Genomic DNA, 24,568 nt, shown 5'->3' on the forward strand with positions numbered 1-24,568 from the left:
ATAGCCATGTTATTGGCTTTACAATGGATAGAAGAGAAGCAGCCTGAAAGTAGTGTGATATGTCCAGACTCAAAATCAGCTTTGCAAAGTTTAGAAAGTGGAACATCCTCAGCAAGACAATATATTTTAAATGAAATATTACAGAAGTTATATACTATAAAGCACTTAGGCATATAGGTGAGTTTTTTGTGGGTGCCAGTCCATGGCGGAGTAAAGGGGAATGAGGAAGCTGATAGCAAAGGAGTCGTTGGAAGCTCCTGAGATCATCCTCCGAGTACAGACGAGTAAAGCGGAAATTAAGGGGCTGATTGGAACTGAAGTGAAAAAGAGGTGGCAAAGGATATGGGACAATGAAATAAGAGGAAGACATCTGTATAGTATACAAAGAAATGTGTACAGGAAAAAGGATGTGATAATGACAAGATTACGTATTGGGCATACTTCACTAAACCAAAGTCTACATAAAATAGGTAAACATGAAACTGGTAATTGCGATAAATGTGGATTTCCAGAAACAGTAAATCATATATTACTAGAATGTATAGCATATAATAGAGAAAGACTTGAATTAGTTCAGTCACTAAAGGATAGGGGTGTAAGCAATTATTCACTCAAGGAAATATTAGGAGAAGGAACAAATTATGAAATACACGAGAAATTATTAAAAATTTATAAAGGATACAGAACTGGTAAAAAAGATATAATTGAATGTTTTTTTTCCTTCTCCCAAGTGTTTTCAACCAAGTAGTGCTCCATACTCCAACCCAGTAGGTGGCGGAAAATGCACCTTTAGTTGGTTTGCCAACCGCCATATAAACAACAGAAGAAGAAGAAGAAGAAGAAGAAGGGGGTTGCGTCCATAGGTTGCGTCAACCGGACTCTTATTTTGAAGTGCTGTCAGCCGCGGTTTCCGGTTGTGTGAAAGCATGCTCGTCATTGAGCGCAGCTGTTTATGGTGTTCTTCAGGTTTATTCGCACGACCAGCACACTTTTAAACACTTCATCTTTTACACTAAACAAGCCCTTTAAGAGTGTCATCATGTGTAAAGAGCTGAAGACGAGAGTGCTGCGGATTCCCCCTCACAGCTCAGAGGATCTGACGTCACAGCAACGCGGTGAGTTATAACAACATCTCCATCATGATATCAGCCGATAAACACACACTTCTGCTCGTGTTTCATAACGCAGACTTTGCCTAACCTACCTCATCCTAACCCTACCTCAGCCTAACCCTACCTTACCCTAACCCTAACCAGTAAGTTTAGAGAGTTTGAACTTGACACAAGAGGAACTTCTGGTTTCTGTGTGTAAATTGTCCTCCAAAATGTCCAGCGGTGTCTTTAATGTTTTTACTTCAGTGTCATTTCTATTATTTCGTGAGTTTATGAGCCTGCAGAAACATGCTGTGGTGTAAATTACATTTAATACTTTTTTTGTCATATTTTGTCTGCTTTTGTTAGACTACATTAGTCATGTCATAGCTGGCAATTTATGTATTAAATGACATATAATTAAAATTAACCTTTTGTTTTTTCATAATTTGCTTGTTTAAAGGTGATCACTTATTAATAGTATTATTGTGCATATTTAACAATTTTAATATAAAGCATGCTCTTTACGTGAAGTATGAAACGCTTATACTTTATACTTTATTTTTGGTGAACTGGTTGGTGATGCCGAAACTGGGTCAGTTTATATTTAATATATTTGTGCACTCACGCATTACAATTATTTCAGTCTTTGTTCAGATTTTCATGTTTCTAAAAATGTAATATTCATAACAATCTATAGCAGGGGTGTTCAAACTGAGGCAGGGGACAGGTTCAGAGAAAAAGCAGTGTAGAAATAAATAAAAAACGTGCGCGTGCACGTGAAGGTGTGTGGAGGAGAGAGAACAGAGAAGCATGAAGAGGGAAGTTTGAATTATGGCCGACACACGACCAAAGAGACGACGTTCCGATGAACAAATTGGAAAGAAGAGGGACAAGGATAAGGAACGCACGAAGTCCCGAATTTACATCGGAAAAACCTTTGAAAGGTGGCGAGAACTCCGCCGGCAGAAGGGCTTCCAATCCGACGTAGTTGCTCTGTTTTTGCAGAACAGGTAAATCCATTTTTCTTTCTAAACTGACGTTCATGTTCGCTAAACCATCACAAGGATGTAATTAGCTAGAACTATGCAGTCAGCATTAGGGTTGCAAAGGGGCGGAACATTTCCGGTAAATTTCCAGAAAGTTTCCGGTAAATTTCCATGGGAAGTTAAGCTGGGGAATTTTGGAAATATTCATTACCACGGCAACCGCTTGCACGTCCACTCTGAAAGTAACTGTACACATAAGAGACGGATAGATACATTATTTAAGGTTATTTCTATTAGTTTGAATATTGATATAGGCTATGAAGTTGTTGTCAAGTAAGCCCCGTTGCGAGCATCCCAGCTAACACAAATACGTGACTGTTACGTAACTGCAACGTAATCTGGTGACCAAACTTTCGTCGTGGCGACGTAATTAGTTACGTCGTGGCAACCGGAAAAGTGAAATTCCCAGATACGTTGCTACAACGTAACTTTGTAACGTTGTCAGCAGGTAACGGCGACGTCGTGGCAACGTTGTGGATCGACAGTCGTGTATTGGTAACCAGTTGGTCATTTTAGTTTTTAATAATATGGGCGGACATGCAGTGGTCTAATTTAACTTGTCCTCATTGGCCCAAAACTATTTTAGAGACTTTTTCAACGACATATGAACGATATACAGACTCAGAATTTGGTTAATTTAGTTCATTTACTATAGAACAAAGCACAAACAGCAAAAACAGTTTGCAAACAGGTTATACATTTAAATGAACAAGATTTTCCTCAAAAGCTTGAACATCAAACTACTCCTACACATCTTTATTTTGGTGGCCCTAATAACAAAGCAAGAATAAGAAAAGAAAAATGCAAGAAAAAAGAACAGTTGAGTGTTTTCCCATTTAACATTTAAATATACAAAGCAATTAGCACTTAAAGATAGAATCTGTATAAGCAGACAGTTTTGTTTAAAAATCGCTTGTATATTTTTCTAAACATTGTCACAAAGTTATGTTGTGGCAAGTGCATTATTTCCTTTTAAAATAATTTGATAACTTAATGACATGTATCACTATATTCTATAAAACCTTAGTTTGAAATCATTTTTTTTGTACATTTAATAATACATATTTTGTTTTTCTTCTTCTGAAGTCATAATTACAATGTCCCTTTCTTTTTTTTAACTAGGAAACTAGGCCTATTTATGATTATTCCTGAAGGCAGCATTAAACTCCTAAAATGTCAGGTGGTGGTGCAACTGTCCGAACAAATAAACAGATTAAGAAAACAATTTAAAATGGTGTCTTAATAATAACAAAATAAAAACTATGCCATCATTTTAGGTTTGAAGCCTTTCATATAATTGTTTTTTTATACATATCAGTAGTTTTAAAGCTGTTGAGATAATTGAGAAACTTTTGTCCAGCAATTTGTATATTCTCAAATGTTATTATGAATTTACAAGGTAATAACAGTAAACATGATAATGCATCGTCCAGAGGAGCCTAACTGATCTCTTTGGCAGAGTGAAAAAGTTTGTAGAGCTCTCTCAAATACTGATAAAAACTGCTAATTTCAAGTATGGGTAGGTTGGTGGTACACTTTCCATGTCAGGTGGTACAACTACAATACATAATATTTTTGCTGTACCACCTGACATAAAAACTTAAATTAGTTTAAACACTTTAAAATATCATTTAACATCTGAAAATTGTTTAAACACATTGTCTTCAAGAGTGTTGATGTCATTAGAAATCTTCCCAAGTGAGGCTGGATCCGAACTGGAGCTGCTGTAATCTCTAGTAAAATATGCTGAGCATCCTGAGATAGAAACAAGGAGACAACAGGAGAAAGATTAGCATTGCTGCTGTTCATATTATTTCAGGCAAAAGATGGTCATGTGCACTTTTTACTATTTCATCACGTATAGTGCAAGATTATGAGATGTGTTAATTGAATGCTTGGCTAAAGAGATGTGTCTTTAATCTAGGTTTAATTTAGGATAGTGTTTCTGGGCCCCAAACATTATCAGGAAGGTTATTCTAGAGTTATTCCCTTACATTATATTGAATTAATAGGAAATCATCTGATTTTAAAAAGAACACATGGCCTAACGAGTCAGCATTTTAATATTTGAATACTATACATTCTTACAATGCAAACGTCCTAAACATTTCTGAGTATTATCAATGTTGAAAACAGTTGTGCTGATTAATCTTTTTGTGTAAACCAATGTAAAAGTTTAATCCATTTTCTTTTTTCTCTCTCCAGGATTCATTGTTAAATAGACCCAACATATACACTACTGTTCAAAAGTTTGGGTTCAATAGAGTAAAAAAAAAAAAAAAATCATATTTTATTCAGCAAGGATGCATTAAATTGACCAGAAGAGAGAGTAAAGATTTCTGTTTCAAATAAATGATGCTTTTTTTTCTTTCATTCATCAAATAACCCTGAAAAACACAAAAATATGAAGCAGCACTGCTGTTTTCAACACTGATAATAATCTTAAATGTTTCATCTATGGTTTTAGTTTTACTTATTCACTTATTCATATTGCTCATACAGTGTCACTTAAGTTTGGATGTCAAAACTTTCTTAAAATAAATTAAATAAATAAAAGTAAATGTAAATATGAGAATTTAAAATAACAGATGCATGGTGATATACAGTAGGTGACAAAATAATGTGAGAAAATGGATATGAAGTTATTTAATGAGCTTCCTCACTTCACCTGTTTCCAACTTCTCTGGCAGCAGCTTTCTTCAGAAATATTGAAGTCGTGAAGCTTCCCCTCTGTTGTAGAAGGATTATTTTGTTGCTCCTGAAATCACAGAACTAGTTTTATCAATTTGTGTTTACCATTGAGCTAAGTTTCAGCCAATTTTCACACTCTATGTAAGTTGTAACGTTAAGTGACGTCATCGAGTACGTTTATGTTAAATACGTATATGTTAAATAAATTAGCTCACTTCCAAACTAACTTATTTTTTACAAAACTATCAAAACCTCTCATCTACCCATAAAATGTGATTAAAATCCTAAACTTTCATATAAAAAGCTCAAGCTATGAAGTTAGCATAACGTTATCTCTTCTGAAAACGGTTGAGATGCTAACGGACTTTTTCCGAAGACACTAAACCATTTCTATAAAGCAAATATTCAACAGAAGCGTGTCACTTACAAGTACGAGAAGTGTCAAGAACAGTTGTGTGTATTATTTGTGTGATTTTAGAGACTAAACTCACCTGAAAGCAGTGAAAACAACAGCGAGAGACGGAGTTCTGCCGCTTTGTCAGTTGCAGTCAGTGGGGCGGTCGGTGACGCGCCGTTTCCATGGCAACTCATCTCCGCTCCAGTGTTTGAGGGCGACTCGAAGGTTCACGCGCACGCCCATTAAAACGTCAAAGCCACGCAACATTTACAAACATAAACATCTAGAATTATAACCTTACTTGAATAGAATGAACGTATTTCAAACGTACAGAATACTAAACAAACAATTGAAACAAATAAAATATTTCATAGAAATGCAGTCTGAAAAGATGGTAATGAAATTACGGGCCCGTGACGTTGCAGTTCCGTTGCCAGTAAGTCATGAAATTACCAAGTTATTACGAATAGAGTACGTATCTGGAACGTAGTTGGTTATCTTATAACCTTAGGAGGACGTACTGACGACGTTGTGGGTTGGTAATATGATGGTAATGAAATTACGGTCCTGTTACGTTGCAGTTCCGTTGCCAGTAAGTCATGAAATTACCAAGATATTACGAATAGAGTACGTATCTGGAACGTAGTTGGTTATCTTATAACGTTAGGAGGACGTACTGACGACGTTGTGGTTTGGTAATATGATGGTAATGAAATTCCGAGCATACGACGTTGTAGTTCCGTTGTCAGTTGGTAAGTCATGAAATGACCAAAAAGTACGAATAAATTACGTAACTGCGACGTCGTGTGTTAGCTGGGATGTGCGTCTCTCTAAACTTTCAGTGTGCTGCACTGCTTTAGTTGACTTCTGCGCCTTCCCCCCCGAAAATATCACCTTAATTTTGAAAACGTAATTCCTTTTGTGGATCCTCTTGGTCTTTCTTCATGTTTCTTTGACAAATATCAGTGTCTCAGTCTCACTCACGCTGCACACGAGTTAACCACGCCTACTTATTTACATGTCGCGGTATACACGGAATAAAAAAATCTGTTACGGTTGACATTTTCTTCCGTGGTAACGATATATACCATCATACCGCCCAGCCCTACTTATGTGGTAAATAAAGTTATGGTAGCTTATTTAGCATCTAACTTATCAGCTTGCTATCTACTAGATGAATACATTTGCATGTGATATTTGCAATTTAAACATTTAATAAATATATTTCCCCATAATATCATCAATACATGTGATGGAGGCATGCACAGTGCCAGTAGGGGGTGTGGTCTCAATAGCCATGCAGTGTGCTATGTGCATGTGATTGAGGAATGGCATGAATATTCAAGTGTATTTGAATGGCATCTGTTTGTTTTAGTCAAGATGATGCTAAAATATACTTTCCTCAACTATATTTAAGTTCCCTATGAAGAGCCAACCCTCAACTTTGAAAATTCCCAGTTTATTCCCATTTATTCCCATAAATTCCTGTTAGGGATGTCAACGATTAATCGACGATCGATTAATTGTCGACAATACATTTAATCGATACAACTTATCGATCATCGATTAAGCAGGTCTTCATGCGCGTGCGCGCTGCTCAACCGCGAAACATGTAAAGCGAGCGCGCCGGAGTTATGTTTGGGACCATTTTACACCTTCATCATGACTATAAGTTTGCGTGTGTATTCGCAGCCTTTTGTTTTGTGCAAATGTAAGTTGTAATACTGTTTATTTTGTGTATGCCTATCTATATCTGATTTATCTCACATTGGATGCGTTTGGTTAAGAATTAACTCTGTAGTAAAGCGTCAGCTTCAGCGCGCGCAGCTCAAACGGCAGTGCACGACTAATAATGACTATTGGGACTGTAATATTACATAACATTATAAAGAGAACAATACTGTAATAAAACGTGAATTATTTGGGTTTAGTTGCCGTGTCGCGTTGCTCCGCGTCCACAACATGAGTAGGCTAGTTCTGAATGAATGGCACGTAACTTAGTTCAAGTTCACAGTTTGTGCATGAATTTGCGTCATTTTGTGCAGATATAATTTGTAATATTATGTTTATTTTGAATATATCTGATTAATCTCATATAGGATGCGTTTCTTTTAGATAAATAATGTGCTAGCAAAGTGCTCCAGTTTAACGGTAGCAGATTCATTCAGCGCGTGCAGTTGTTCCAGGAAGAGCGCGTCCACAACAGTCACACATTATAAGCGCATACGAGGCGGCGTTGGTGACACGTTGTATTAGTAGTTAATTATATTTGATTATTAAATAATTAATTTAATTATCAATCACATCGAAACATTTTACAATCCTACTAGCCCTTTATTTATATTTAAAACCATTATCATTGATTTGGTGAGGAACATAGCGTTTTGAGCAACATTTGCAGACAGGCATGCTGTTGGCCATAGCCACTGCAGTAGACGCATATCGCAGTATTACGGCTAACGATTAATCGATTAATTGATCGTTAATTTAAATGACGATCGATCATGGGAATTTGTGAAAATTGACATCCCTAATTCCTGTTAATTCCCATTAATTCCCATGGAAAGTTTCCATCTTTGAAAATTCCCATAATTTTGCAACCCTAGTCAGCATTAACTTTGATGAATACAACATGTATGTTTCTAGCAGCGATCAATCTCTATTGTAAATGATCAAGAAAATTCACAATAGGGCGACAATTTGTGTGAATAATTGTTTTCATCCACTGTTTGTTATGAATTTGAATGTTCATTTATAGGCTATTGACAACGTAGACTAAATTTGTTTACGACGCTGCCGTTGTTTATGCTCACTGGGAAACGCGAAGCTAACGTTATCTTGCTATTATTGCGTCCTTGTATGGGGACGAGACGTTGTGGCGAGACACATACCTCAGGTGGCGAGACGATTTTAAGATAATGTTTCTCTTTTTCTGCATTCTGTTCTGCAATATATAAAAGCATTTATCTAACTTGGCGACATTACTCATTGAATGAAGTATCAGTAAAACTTAACTTTGTTTGTACTTGACTCTTTTGACTTTCCTTTATGCCGGGAGGGGAGGGGAGGAGGGAGGAGACAGGATGAGGAGGAGGGAGGGTCTAGCTAGCCTCCGCTTTGTTTGACAACAATTCGAATGTCAACAAGAAGTAACGTCTCCCGGGATCACTTACAGCACCTTTAAACCAATAAAAGTGAATACATTTGATTAAAATAATTTAAATTTCATCTAAACAAAACAATAATAACTTTATAAATACAACTGATAAAAAAATAATGAAAAATAAATAAATAAAATCAATGGTAAAAAAAACAAATAAAAAAAAAAGATTAAACTTAGGAAATAGATTAAATTTAAAACTGCATAAATTACATGAAGTATGATTTAAATAGATAATGCATTTATATATTTGATTAATGTTGTTTTAATTAAAAATAAATGCATGTACAATATATATATCGTGATCGTACATCTGCAAATTTGCAGTGAGTAAAGAAATTAAATGCTGTAATGTAACATAGGCTAACAGAAAAACTATTATGTGTGTCGCATGCAAATTATCATATTTTTTTATATTTTTTATTTTTAATATTTTTTTTAAATATTTTTTAATCATATTAAGCCCTGGCCTATAGGATTAATGGATCTGAAAATACAAGGTTTTTGCACAAATTAAAATAGGTAGCAAATGTTTGCATTTACGTAGCAAATGTTTCCAAAACTTTTAATGCGAGTCTATCAATAATTATCTATTATTATTATTATTATTATTATTATTATTAGCAATAATAATGAAACAAATGTGAATGTTGGAGCCTGTGGATGTACCTGTAGTGTTCTGATCCGTGTTTCTCCGGGTGTGTGTGTTAGAGTGTGTTCTGGAGGCCCTGAGGTCCACATCAGCGGCTCTGAAGAGCGGGCAGGTCGTGGCTCTTCCCACCGATACCATCTACGGTCTGGCTTGTGTGGCCCAGAACTCGTCCGCCGTACGAAGGGTTTACGACATCAAGGGCCGGAACGGGGACAAGCCTCTCGCCATCTGTGTCGGGGAGATACAGGACATATACAGGTGCAGTTCTGCAGCCCTCTAACTCTCTGGGGCTCTTCGGGAAAGTTTTACGTGTTTTATTTTTTTATTTTATTTTTTACTTCATTGGAATTGTACAAAACTTGGTGAAGGTTTTGGCACTTGCTATGTGAACACAAAAAGTAAAAAATCATGGACATGATTCGAAAAGGTTAAATGGTCCTGAAAAAAAAAAAGTCACATTTGTTCGGTTTCATGGTCAAAAATGAATTTCACGAATGTCCTCTAGTGGAAGCGTGTGGTACTGCAGCCAAACAAGAGTTTCTCACTGAAAGCTAATTTTTTTTGTGATATCAACCTCAAATTTGGAACACAGCGAGATTAGATTTATTGCTTTGATTTTCTTGCCGTTTTAGAGTAAAATATGATTTCGAAAATTTTTATTTTTGTGCATTTTTTTTTATAACAATACACGTAAAATTCTGTTACTTTTTTTTCTAAGTTCACTTTTTAAAACTTTTTTCATGTCAGCAATAATCTGCCAAGTGTCGTGTTTGAAAAGAGATCAGACTTCAGTCTGTTGCTTTAAAGAGTTCAAGATTTAGGCTACCAGTTTAAGTTGGACATTTAGTTTTCAGGGGCCTCATTTATAAACGTTGCGTACGCACAAAAGAAGGCGTACGCCGCTCTCTACGCAATAATTGGTATTTATAAAAAGCAAACTTGACGGGAAAATGTGCGGTCTTTCACGCACACTCTGACCCAGGCGTACGCACAAAAACGGGTGAAATGAGAAATGGCGACACCGTCGGCAGATGGAAGAAACACGTGAAAGTGTGTGAAACTGTAGACCGTTGTGTAAAAGAAATGGCAATACTGCCTCTCATAAATAACATGAAGACTTCACAAAGCAAGCCTTACAATTAACAGCCTACACGAACACCCGTTTGATCGATCTGCAGTGTAAAACAAACAAAATCAAACGAAGATTACAACAGAAATGTAAATTAACACATTTGCTAAAAGAAAAGTGAAATATGTTCTGCAATAATATTGGCATGTTATGCAATTCATCCTCATAACACATCTGTAGCTTGTCAGATGCAATCAAATGGATGGTAATAAAATGCCATGATGCCATCACAATGCGTAATGACGTGAGTGAAGTTACGTTTCTTGGTTTTCCTCTCTGTGTTTGCCATGATTTCGCAATCGATGAATATTAACTTGTGGGCGTTTCACGGACTATGTATGGGCAACTATGGGCGTGACATGAAGCCGCAAAAGCTGCGCTACATTTAGAATTGATTGTGATTTATTAAGGGAAAACTGCGTAGGATGTGCGTGCGCACGGTTTTATAAATCCGAGTATTTCTGTGCGTACGCACGTCCTATGTTTCATCCGTACGCCACTTATGACGCAAATCATACGCAAAGTTTTATAAATGAGGCCCCAGGTCTGTGCTCAAAAAGTGAATAAATGGATTATAAATACAGCGTAAATATAATTTAGTATAAAAAAATCCCCTAAAAATACTAAATATTAAATAATAAACATTATCAAACTAAAATATATTACATTCATTTCATTGACAAAAAAAATAAATAAAAATCGGTCATTTCCAGCCTTTTGTTCAGCAAGGATGCATTGTTCATCAAACGTGACAGAAAAGTCATTTATAATGTTACGAATCATTTCTATTTCAAATAATGTATCTCAGTTTCCACAAAAATATTGATAATAATCATAAATGTTTCTTGAGCATCTAATCCTCATATTAGAGTGATTTCTGAAGGATCATGTGACACTGAAGACTGGAGTAATGATGCTGAACATTCAGCTTTGATCACAGGAATAAATTACACTATATATTCACATAGAAAACAGCTGTTTTAAATTAATATAATATTTCACAATATTTATGGTATTTTTGATCAAATAAATGCAGCCTCGGTGAGCAGAAGAGACTTGGTTTTGTTGTTGCATGTTTTTATTATTTATTACTTTATTTTTGATCTAGTGCAGTAATACTGATATTGAGGTGTTGATGTTGATGTGCTGTGGTGTTGATGTGGTGTTGATGTGGTGTTCGTGTGGTGTAAGGCCTGCTTCTGCTGTGTGCAGGCTCTGTAAAGTGTCTGTGAAGGAGGATCTGCTGTCGGATCTGCTGCCGGGACCCGTCACACTCGTTCTGGAGAGATCCGACACACTGAACGCGGATCTCAATCCCTTCACTAAGGTTAGGCTCTCGGAAACACACCCCTAGACTTAAAGTTTACTTTAACCCTCTGGGGTCTAAGGTGTTTTTGGGGTCCTTGAGATGTTCTGACATGCCCTGACATTTGTGCTTTTTCCAGTTGCTTATAAACATATTAATGGCAAAAAAAAATTACACACTATTTAGCACAAACAGGGCTACCATCATATGTGAGCAACAAGAATGTACATGTCTGCATTTTTGAGAGAATAATGTTTATGCGTGGTTATTGAAAAAACTAAAAACTAAAGTTTCTGAAATAAGGCCACAAAACACATACTAAATATGTGCCAATAAGACTTTAAGGCAATATGCGGAGTGGGCGTCAACGATCATGAATATTTAGTGGTTCGCACCTGGAGGCAATGGGACCCGCATACTTAATGAGCCATTTATTCAGGTGTGTCACAAGAAAGAATGCAAGAGCAACAGTTGGAAGCATCTCAATTCTTTTTTATTTTTCCACATATTGTGCTTGCAATTTGGCCTATAATATCCAAGGAAAACATGTCTAGTAATTGTGCAGTTAATTCTCATACTGTATTTTCAGTTTTGGAATATTTATCCTCTCCCCAAATTTGTCACTAATAAAACACAATAAAAATTATTTAAAGAAAAGGCTTATATTTACCTTTTAATAGTTTGTTTACATCTACCTTGTAAATATATTTTTTTATTAAAAAGGTTACAATTACAACAACAATTCAAGTGTAATCTTTCTTTGTAAAAACTAAAGTATACATTTTATCATACATATTTCAAAGTTAAGGATTTGATTGATTATTTGATTACTTTATTTTTGACAAAACATACTATATTTAACATGAGCAAATATTGGCAAACAAAAGCTTATTTGAGGTGGCAGATATTTTACAGTAAAAATGTATAATCTATCCAAAACTAATCAACGAAATGTTGTCTTTCATATGTCTGTAACATAGGTCTTTCATTTTTATTATAAGAAATATAAATGTTAATTTGCAGTTTAATACGTTGCTTATACAAATACATTTTATTTCAACATATTTCAGTCGATTTTTACTCAGTATAGCAATACAGTTTGCTAAAACCGAAACATTCATTCACAAACAGAAACGCCTGACTGTAACGTTGTTTTTATGAAATATTAGGGCATATAAATGTTAATTTTCAGTTTAATACGTTGCTTATACAAATAGCCTACATTTTATTTCAACATATTTCTGTCGATTTTTACTCCACTCAGTATAGCAATACAGTTTGCTAAAACATCATCATTCATTCACACAGAGACGCAATTTAAATTTAAACTGTCTTTTTGCAAGCTGTGGTAAACAGCGCGCATCTCTGCGGCTGCCGTTCATTCATTCACAGAAACGCGATTAACTTGAGAAGGAAAAAAAACTTACTACTAGGGCTGTGTATTGGCAAGAATCTGGCGATACGATACGTATCACGATACATGGGTCACGATTCAATATATTGCAATATATTTCGATACTGTGCATAAGGCGATATATTGGGATTTTTTTTAAGTAAAATATATTAAAAATATTTTAAAAAAGACATGATGTGCATAAAAGTCAAAGAAGTTTACTTTAGGTAAACAATTCAGTACACAGAAAATCAAACTGCCAGTTTGGAATTGTGGTTCACAGGTTCTTAGTGAGCAAATTTTTATATGCTCAAGTAGGCCATAATAAAAGAAAATAGGTACATAGCCCCTGTCACAATACAAAACAACAACGTGAACTGGACGAAAATGAATGAAAGTGGATGAAAGTGAACAAAATGAATGTGTCATATATTGAAATCAAGTTTTATGTGCTAAAAGATTTTAAAAGAACTGGACGCGCGAATGAGGCGAACCGCGCCGCGCTAAACGCCTCGTGCCGCAGGACCTCCAGACGCGCGTAAACGCGTCTTTGCATTGACTTAACATTGAAATCACTCGCGCCAGATGCTCTATTCGCATTTGGTGTGAACGATGCACGCGATTACATTTAGAAATAGACAAGCTTTGTTTCCAAATGCACCAAGCAAAGATATCCTTTCAATTGTATAAACCAGCCAATATAATCACAATAAACACATCCAAAATGAAATATTTAACATATATATAACAAATGCACAATGTCTAATTTGTAAACAAAATGATTTGCGCACTAAATCCAGCATAAACTCCGGTACAATTTTCATATGTTTAAACTCTCAAGACAGACGTCACATCCCGAACCTCACAGCAATTGGCTGCGTTTTTCGCTTGATATTTGTATAAAGGAACTGCCCAACTTTTTGACGCTCTCGGTCGCTCTCAACGCTTTCTCCGGTCCGCTGTCAATCCTAAAATGTCCAGTGGACACGCACCGTTATAGGCGAGCCTGGCGAGGACACTAGTGGTGCGTCTCAGCATAGCTATCTAGTGGTAGGGATTTAAACAACATAAGCGCGAACCACTGTCTTACGGTCTTGCCATGAATATTTTTGGACGTAAAAAAAAAAAAAAAAAAAATCGATATTGCGTTTTTGAAAATCGATACAGTATTGCAAAATAAAATATCGCGATACTCAAGTGTATCGATTTTTTCTTACACCCCTACTTACTACAGTATTCGGATCCTCTCTCCTGCAATACTCTGCACTCCGCACTCTGAGGTAGATTTTCCATTATTATTATTTCTCACAGCGCTTGTGTTTTCTCGAGCTGATGTGGGCGTTCACAGGTTTGCTTGGATTGCCTCAGTAATTTGCGTTTGAATAGCACGCGCTCTCCGTGGGCGGGTTCACATTACCTTTGAATGAGCTCTAATTAGCTCGACTGGAATCGCTCTCTTTTAATACAGATTTCACAAGATAAGAATATTTGTTTTTTATATAAATTACCTCATTTAAAAGAAGAGAATTCAAGCTTCATGCCTGTTTGACTGTATGCCTGTTTGACTGAGTATTCGCTGAGTTACAGTTCATTTTCGGACGCGTTTCAGAATGGTCTTCACTGACAGAGATAAGGCAGAACTCGCATCACGTTTATTTTTCTTTATTTGGCAAAAAGCACAACACTTTGTTTTTATTGTGAGTATACACAAAAATAATACACATTTAACAGAATCGATTGATGTATGAAACTTGCTTGTAATATCAAAGTCAACAGAGCAAAATTAATTTCTTTTGAACTGAACTGAAAAAAAGCGAGCCTATCGCGCCGGCGCGATTGTCGACCTCAGGGGGTTAAAGCTGCAGTCCATAATGTTTTTGGGTTAAAAATGATCCAAAATAAATATTTGAGCAAGTACATAACCAGCCAGTGTTCAACACTCTCTGCTCGCCTTAGCTCAGTTCAAACCGGTAAACTTGTAATAATGTGTTTAACTCCAGTGGTACTGGTGGAAAAATGAAAATGATGTCATTAATGACTTCCCCCCTCATGTCACTCCAAACCCGTAAGACCTCCGTTTCTCTTCTGAAGACATCTTAAGATATTTTAGATTTATTCCGAGAACTTTCTGTCCCTCCATTGTAAGTCAATGGACGTGTCACTGTTCACGTCCATAAAGGTAATAAAGACATCATCAAAGTAGTCCATGTGACATCAGTGGGTTATTTAGAATGTTTTGAAGCATCGAAAATACATTTTGGTCCAAAATTAACAGTCCACATGGACGCACCAGATAACACATCAGTCAGCAGCGTCCACGTGGACTCGTGAACGTGGATGGAAAACAGACCGGAAGAGAATACAATAAACTAGTGAGTCTCCGTGACGAGTTTGCCCTGGATTTCGGGATCGCTCAAAATGTCCGGGATTCGGCTTTTGCGTTCTACAGTCGGCATTCATCACGTTTACTGTGGCGAGCAGGACGAGGCTGACGGCCGCGGGAGAACGGCGCGAGGCCGGTGGCATCATTACTGAGACGCGCCGGTCTCGCAACGGAGGTGCGGGAATTTTCTTAGCAATGTTAAAACGCACATCAACCGATCACTTGTTTAGCGTTCATGTAAACACTACATTCAGATTCACCAATCGGAATGAATTCAGTGAGATTGAAACAAGAGGTGTGCATGTAAACAATGAATGGCGACCGCAGAACGCAAAAGCCGAATCCTGTACATTTTGGACGATCTCGACGGCCGGACAAGTCCGGGAAAAGGAGGATGTAACCCCTACTACTCAGCTTTCTCCTACTACTCAGCTTTCTCCACAGAACAAGAGCCTGCTAGCTTAGCTTCCAAAGAAAGACGGCTGACTGTGTGTACAGTCTGTGAGTGAGATCCCACCCTCTATGGGCGGGTTGAACACATGCGGGACAGCGCCTCCTACTGGCTGTAGTCTTTAGCCTCTGGCCAAAAAATCCTCCGATGACGCAAAATGACGATTATTTTGACGAGGATTTTTTCCAGACAAAAAATACATAAATCTCTTGTCTCAGGGGGATATGAGGGTGGAAAGCACGGTAATTCGAAAATACTACAGGTTTTCTACTAATACAAAGCTTAATGCTAAATCCTGAAGTATCCCTTTAAGTACACTTAAGTGTGCAATATTCTCTGCATGTACAGTTTTAAAATGTACTTAAAGTCCCCCTGTACTCAATAATCGTATCTAATAAAACTCATCTTTCATCACCAAAATGACATATTTAAGTGTTTTTTACTTGAAAGAAAAGTCTTCATGCCTTAAAATATCTTGATTGTAACTCGACACCCTTGCCTCATTTAGTATACGTGGTTCTATGAATATGCAAATGAGCCCCGCCTCCACTCACTCACTCAGCTCAGAGATCCACTGGTTGACGATCACACGTTGATCTGATTGGTTACAAGGTAGTTTGTGACGTCAGAAACACCAGCGATTTCAAAGCGTGTTTCTGAGACTGTCTTTGGTTCACTGCAGTTTTAAGGAGGAAATACTCAGCAATGCTGTCGACTTATGAACTTACACATGATTTGTCTTAAAGCAGATTAAAATCACCACATAGACACATAAACAACATTAAAAGCTGGATTTACACCACAGGAGGGCTTTAAGATGTGAAGTGTACTTTAATGTTGTTGTGAGTGTTTAAGACCCGTGTCACTAATGTTGTGTTTGCTGCAGCTCATCGGGGTCCGTATCCCAGATCACCCGTTCATGAGACGCCTCTGTCAGATGTGTGGCGAACCGCTCGCGCTCACCAGCGCTAATGTCAGCGCTCACACCAGTACGGTTGCTGTTAGCGTAAGCACACGACTCCACAACTCCCAGTGCTTTCTCAGTGGGCTTTGGTCTGAGTTTGACGTGTGTGTGTGTGTGTGGTGTTCTGCAGGAGTTTGAGGATCTGTGGCCCAGTCTGGCGGTTGTGGTGGACGGAGGCCCGATTGGAGATCAGAACCGCTTGGGTTCGACAGTCGTGGATCTGTCCGTGAGTGGCAGATACCGGATCATCAGGCCGGGATGGTGAGTGACTCTCAGAACCTCATTAACACGTTCATTAGAGACTTGAGTTGCATCTTCGCTGCTATAGGAGGCAAGAACAGAGGAGTGTGAAACACACTCGTGAACATCTGCGGACGAGCGTCTGCTTCCGGTGAGGTTCTGAACTGCGTGTCCCATGAGGCCACAGGAGTGGATGTAGTGCATCTAAATGTCATTCATACTCTATAAAACATACTTTTAATGGTTGTGAAGTGTTTCAAAGCAAAGATAGTACCTACTATACAGTATGTGATTCCGGACGCAGTTTTAGTCTGCAATGTATATTAACATTGAAATATCACTAATTGACAGCAGTGAGTGATTTTATCTTGGTCTCGTTGTTTAAGCAGATTTATTAGGCTGCCGTCACTTTAAGAGCTGCACGGATCCAATATACTGATACACACACGTTTTCTAGCTCAACTGTTTATGTTCACTTCAGACATAACCGACTGTGTTTACGAGGATAATTACCAAAGTTACACAATAGTGGTTGTGGTGTTTACTTCAAATTTTTAAAAAAACTTTTTTTAAATGATTTATTTATTGTTTATTAGGGTGCCACGATATTGAAGAACAATGCGATAACTCATTAAATAATGCAATACGATAATGCTTAAAGGGTTATTTAACAACAGAAACTGAATAATCAAATGTTAAAATAAAACACGGCTTAGTTTTCACTGTATGAATTAAATATATCCTGATTCTTGTTTAAACTACAAAAGTTATTCAGCCGAGAGCAGTTAGTGATTTTCTGTCTTTTGTTCATGACACCAGTTATAGCAAGCCGTTGCGATATGCATATTGCGATACATTTGTGATATATCGATAATTCGATGTATTGTGCAGCTCTATTGTTTATTAAGCATTTTCAATGCAACTCAAGGTTGACACACAAGTGCTGTACAATACAACTAAAATCTGATACAATACAAATACAACAATACAAAAGAACACAACTCAACACAATATAAACATTAAAAGCTGTTACCAACACAATACCTGGTTGAAAGCTATTGATAAAAGGTGTTTAAGCAGATACTTAAAACTCGGCAGAGAAGAAGCATTTTTAATCTAGATTACAGGATCTCAACAACCTGTTTGGTTTATGGATAGAAATTGCATCTGAAAGATGAGACTGTGATTTATTATGTAGAGACTTAAAAACAAAAGTTGTAATTTTAAAAACACCTTCTCCTGTGTTGTGTCTCAGCGCTCTCTCTGCTACAGTTGAAGTCCTCGAGGGCAAGCATGGGCTCCTGGAGGATCCCGTCGATCAGTGAGTCTCAGAGCGGAGGGACAAGCGGCCCATGAAGAAGAGCTTCTCTGAACTGGGGCTCATGTTTTAGTTTTGAGTTTGGTGCCTTAAATCTTCCTCTCAGGCGTTTGAATCCACACACACGTCTGGGTCAGTCTATACAGCTCTCCAGTTACACTGTGTATTATGTTGGGAATATTATTATGAGTTGATTGATATGTTAAAGTACAGTAATACTTTAGTTTTTTTGTTTTTTGTTATTATTTATTGCAGTTTTAAACTCTAGTGATTGTCGAGTTCAGAGGAGTCAGTTGTTCTCTGGCAGAGCAACAGTCAGAACCTGAATCTGACATGAACTTTTATTTATTACTGCACGTTTTTTTGCATTGTGGACCAAAGCAAAGTCAATCATCTTATTGCCATCTTTTTATTTTAATTTTATTTTTGCAATAGTCCCTCGCATTTGGTTTTTGAAATTAAAAATATTTTGTCCTTGCTGGCTTTGTTTCATTTTATTTCATACATTTTGTTTGTTTGATCAATAAATAATGCATACATAGTAATTTAACCCTTAAACAGGCAAGAGTAGAAAATGATAAGCAACAAATAATTTCATGTCTTTTTTTATATCATCTGGACTTAAGTAAATCATATCCAAAATAATTTTTGAAAAATGTTATGTATTTTGGAGTTTATGAGTTGTGACTCCCAGATCACATTGCCTGTTTAGGGTATAAAAAAAGGACCAAATCTATAACTGTAACTGCCATTGCATGTTTAAAACAATTATATCCTATACTTCAACTCATATAATGTTGACATATTATATATCATTGGAAAGCTTACAAACTCAAGATTTAGCCTGTGAAAACCGTTTTGAAATCGGTGTCAGGTTTCTTATTACAAAATTTATTTTAACTACTTTATAATAAAAAACTTTTCTAATCTTGACAAAACACATATTGTCGGAAAGGTCTGAGACTGTATTGAGACTAAAAATAAATTAATTTGTTACAAAAACTATTTTTGGTACAGCTCCTAAAGCATTCTTGAATTACAACCATTTAAATTGGGATAGTGCAATATTACATATATTCTCAAAAAGGGGGATGACAGGTTTTTAATGTTGTTGTTTTTCAAATCATGTGACCAGCATACTCAAGACAGACCAGGCTGTGATAAATGATAAAAGTGATAAACTATGTTACACCCAGATCACATTACCAGTTTTAGGGTTAAGCACATTCCTCACATTATTTTAACTAAAATTCAAAATATCTTAGTTTCATGCATAACCCTTTTAATCCAGTTCTAAATACCTTACTTTGGGTGTCTTTGACCTCTTGTGGAAAATAAGTAATATAAGATTATATTTCATGACTCTAGATGGCCTTATATGGAGCAATTGAGCCGTTCCGCTGGGTCCTAAAGTCAGAAAACTCAGTCAGTCAAAACTCCTCAAATTTTTTTTTCCAGAATTTCAGAACTCTTGAATTTCCTTTTTGTGTGTGTGTGTCTTTTTCAAAAAAAGTGACTAGAAATGTTTTTTATATGCAAAATTTAGCAACTTTTTGAACAGGCTGCATGTAACCCCACTTATTCAATAGGGACTAAATAAATTATGGCTAATAAATAATGACTGGGGATGCACTGATACCACTTTTTCCAGAACGTGTCCGATACTGTCATTTTTGGTAATCGCCGATACCGTAACCGATACCTGTATTTTCACTGCATCTGTAATTTTTAAATGTATTTAGAGAAACCAAAATTATATAAATCATATTATTTGGCTAAGTTATTTTCATGCTTAATAAAGCCTGCTAAAATGCTTTGTATGAACTTCTGTTTCACTGTTCATATTGCTCTATCATATTTTATCTTTCTTTTAAAGGGATGGTTCAGAGTAAAATCAACCCAGGGTCCTTTGCACCATGACCTCGAGCCAAAGAATGGCACCAAACTTCTACAGTAGTACAAATAGGTTCTGTACTCATAAAACGAGGCATTGGAAAGTTTGTAAGTACATCTGGGCCCGTATTCATAAAGAATCTTAATGCAAAGAGTAGCTCCTAGTGACAAAATTCTAAGAAAATTCTTAGAAATGTGGGCGTTTACTCTTAAAATTAAAGAAAAAATCCTAGTAAAGAAAAAAGTAATTCAGAAAGCATCTTAACCCTTAAAAGAGGTCTTAAGGTCAAAATTGTTAGGAGTACAGACGAGGACTTTTAAGAGGCTTAAGAGTTTCTTTAGCAGAGGAGAAAATGGCAGAAAGACGAAGAGGGAGAAGAAATGTGTTGCAGACAATGGATGACAGTGAGTTAATAAGAAGATATATATTAGATCGTGCAGGGATCATGTTTGTGACTGATCTTATTAGAGACACGCTAACATCTCCAACACAGCGCAGAAATGCCATAGCGCCTGAAATGAAATCACTACATTACGATATTTGGCAACTGGGAAAATTCCATGTTTGATTCATTAAAACCAACATTCAAACCACCATTTAAATAGACATGCCAACAATCAGTGTAATTGGAAAGAGTGGAACAATTTTTATCATTCTAAGCCAAGCAAATACCTTATAGGAAATTAACAGCATGGTTAATAAAATAAGGATATAATGTGTGTGTGTGAGAACGGTCAAATAGGAAAAATTATGCATGTAATTTCAAAGTGAAGGCTTAGAATATATCCTATACTTAAAATCACTTTTTTCCCCTTATTGGACAACCAGCCAATCACAGTCTTCAAAAGATTGTGTCATCCATAGCAACGGGGTCAACCCCGCCTCCTCACTAAGATGAAAGTTTTTGTCTTTTCCTTACTCAGAGTTGCTCTCAGATCGGTCCCGAATAGCTCTTAACCTAAGACTCCTGCGTAAAAGTTTTTAAGCTAAATTAAGAGTTTTCTGAGAGGATTCTTAGAATCTTTATGAATACGGGCCCATGTCTATATAGTTTATTGAGAAGGGGGAACTAATCTCGTTTGCCATGTGCGACAATCTCTTTTTCCACAATATACGGGTATTTAACAATTATACCAACATCCTATACACAAACTCATATTAACATCAAATATTCAGATATTTAAGGGGCTTACCTGAAAAGGGGAACATAGAAATATTATAACAGTTATACACCATATAAAATTATCCACAATATACAATACTTTTGTATATTGCATTATACACTGCGTTTGCATAGGTGGAGATTTTTTCGTGAGAAATACAAGTACGAAATAATCCACAAAATTACTTGTGAATGAGACCCACTGTGTGTACATGTGATTCATTTAAAATACTTTATTAGCCTATTCCAATATCCAAATATGATATAAATCTCACAGTGGGAAAAAGGGTTTATATGTGACGTGCTGCCTTTGCATTTGATCATTGCACACTATAAACAGGCATTAGCTGAATAAACGTTAGCCAATACAAACATAATAGAAAACAGTTGACAATGAATAATCACCAATAAAAGCAAAACAAATCGCTTATCATAAAAACAATATGAAGTATAAATTAGATGAGTCTGACACAACGAGTGGTTGTGTTAACGTATCCGTCATTTAATGAATTTTAAAAACACAGATTGATAATACAAAAAACAAACTAAACCTAGCACGTCAATTTAAATTTTACAATTATCTACAATTCTCACACAGCACAGACAACGATAATTTTTAATCCATAAGTAATATGGATTTTTTTTCTCCATTAGGTCACCTGATGGAGTTTTTCGGTTCCTTGCCACTGTTGCCTTTGGCTTGCTCAGTTGGGGATATTTGGGGATATTTAATTTAATTAATCAATCAACGATACTATTGATCAGCATTACCAAACGTGGACGTTCCACTAGAAACAAACATTGATGTATTGTTTTAATTTAATACTGTGAAGCTGCTTTGATACAACCTATGTTGTGAAAAGCGCTATATAAATAAACTTGACTTGACTTAATAACACACTAGTTTTCATACCAAATAAATACGTAACATAATTAGGTACTTTAGTTATTATTTAACACAATAATGTAACATGTAGGCTACGTTTCACAACACTCAGAATTAATAAATAAACGGCTGTTTCTCCAGACTATGCTTGTCAGTTATCCACAAATCACAGATTTCAACTTTATTTAGATTTATTGTTCAGCATTACTTGAGCATTTTTATTATTTGCTTGGCTGAATGATGTCTTCCTCTTGTTTGAGTGACTATGAGTGATGGAGTATCTTAAATTAATCCCATAGACAGTAAAAGAAATGGACACAGCGACCCCATTGGATTCAACTGAGAAAAGTGAAGTCAGTTAGAAGCTCTCACTTCCTGATGGCTGAGCGACTGCGCAGACTCACACTGAGCTTGACGACGTAGATGTGACGTGAGCAACGCATCTGTCTTCTAGTGGCTGTGCCGAGAGAAATCTGAATCATTCCCTTCCGAACCTTGCAGAGGCGGAGAGTGTGAGTAGGAGCTGTCCATGAGCTGGAGCAGGAGCAACTTTATGACTCTCTATGGGCTTCTCCCTTGACTTTATCTGACTTTATGCCTCCACGTCCCCCCGATTGACTGCAAGCTTCTCCTCCTGTCTATACGGTAATCTCTCTACTGTGCGACAGAGAGTCGCGTGGTTATGATGCAATCATTAGCCTATTTTTACAAAAACTGCTTCTACGGGGCCATAACGTAAGATACAAGGTAATGGAGCCTTTTATACATTGTCGTGTTTCTTTAGAAATAAACAACGGATAAATAGAGTCTTTAAACGCCTCAGATGTAAAGTTATTCACTGTCAAAGTGACGCCAAAATGAATGGGAGTCAATGGTTTGCTAACAGCAGGTCATGGCTTGTTAGACAGTGAAGGTACGCTCTCCGGATGCTGGATTCTCCCCTTGATTAATCCATGCGATTAAGCCCATGTGATTGTCGAGGACTGAATCCAGCGCTATGATTGGTCGAACTCTTGTTCTTTTGCTGTTGCTTGATGAGTTCTGCGATTGCACAGTCACCAGGTTTTTGCGTAGTTTAGAGTGACAAATCGAACCAGTGTACCCAAAATGTGTACAGGTTGGCAGGTCTGCTACAGGCTTTTTTTTTTTCAATTGATTTTTTTACAAATTCATTTATTTTTTGCATTTTACTAAACTTTAAAATAAAATCTTTAAATCAAATTTAAATAAAGTCATAAGCCCCAAGAAATTGGTTCACAGTGAATTTATAACAGCTATGTGGTGTTCACTGTAAAATTATCAATAAGTTAACATGTTTGAAAAGAGAAAGTTTTACATTGATACAGTATATCCAAAAACTTATAAAAGCCTAAGGAAAGGAAGAAGAAAGGCATCTGTGCTTTCTTACGGAGAACAGGGAAGGCTGTAAACAGGGCTCAACAGTGCGGGGATTTCACTTGCATTTGCGCCTAAAAATAGATATGTGCGAACTTGAAAAATTATTTACGAGCACAGTGCGCGAGTGACGGGCTGTTCTCAATACACAGAACAACAGCGCAATGAAGCGAAGCATACCATTGATTTCACATGGAAAGCAAGCAAGAGGACATGACTGGGTCGCGACTGTGCGATGTGAACATAGCATGATGACGCGCTTAACTTCATGCAAATGAGAGCGACGATTCGCAACCAATGAGCCAATCCCTGAAATAGTGTGGGAATGTGCGGGAACTGCTGGATTTTAAGTGAGAGTCAAGTGAGGTAAACACTTGAAAAAAGTACAATAGTTAAAAATGAAGAACATAAATTTTTATTTTAAGCGAAAAAGAGATGAGGAGAAAGAGGAATCAGGTGAGGGGGATATGGAAGGTTTCTTCACAAGATTCACCTGAAGCTGAGAACAACTTTAGCGAACCTAAGGTGACCACCGCTGTCACTTCAGCGTCCACTGGAGCCGGCAGAGGGAGTACATATACATTTAATTGGATTAACAATTGGATTAACATTTTCCCATGGCTGGATTTCGAGAACAACCTCATGTTCTGCAAATATTGAAGAGGGCAGAAACAGGCTAGCAACCCATTGTTCGTGTCAGGAATCCACATCTGAAAAAAGATAGCGTAACGAAACATAACATCTTCCAGTGTAGAGACCTGTACCTGCCGAGACAGGAGAAAGCATCGAGCACGGTGTCCACAGCCTTGAAGAGGCAAGTGCTGCTATCTGAGGAGAAGAGGAGGCAGCTCAGAAAATATAGATAAACATTGCATACTTCATTGCGAAAGAAGAAGAACCTTTTGTCAAATTTGGGCCACTTATCAGACTCCACCACATGAGTTAACACGAGTTGACATTAATCCCACATACGACAATGATGTAAGATGTGCGGAGATGATCGGTCA

The 24,568-nt window shown here is 36.8% G+C and overlaps 1 protein-coding gene and 1 long non-coding RNA gene across 2 annotated transcripts; one reads left to right on the forward strand and one right to left on the reverse strand.

Annotated features, from left to right (window-relative positions):
• The first annotated feature begins 886 nt into the window (after positions 1 to 886).
• Positions 887 to 18,702, forward strand: yrdc (yrdC N(6)-threonylcarbamoyltransferase domain containing). Its single transcript, XM_079895103.1, has 6 exons — positions 887 to 1,115; positions 9,100 to 9,298; positions 11,382 to 11,496; positions 16,589 to 16,708; positions 16,797 to 16,927; positions 18,162 to 18,702. The coding sequence occupies exons 1-6, from the start codon at positions 953 to 955 to the stop codon at positions 18,229 to 18,231; spliced, it is 798 nt and encodes a 265-aa protein (XP_079751229.1). The 5' UTR covers positions 887 to 952; the 3' UTR covers positions 18,232 to 18,702.
• LOC307172600 lies at positions 3,009 to 5,538 on the reverse strand. Its single transcript, XR_013823734.1, has 3 exons — positions 5,323 to 5,538; positions 4,809 to 4,898; positions 3,009 to 3,895 (listed from the first exon to the last, which is right to left on the reverse strand). It is a non-coding gene; the product is annotated as an uncharacterized lncRNA (long non-coding RNA).
• Positions 18,703 to 24,568: the final 5,866 nt, after the last annotated feature.

This window comes from Squalius cephalus (assembly GCF_949319135.1).
Source record: "Squalius cephalus genome assembly, chromosome: 15".
NCBI lineage: Eukaryota > Metazoa > Chordata > Actinopteri > Cypriniformes > Leuciscidae > Squalius > Squalius cephalus.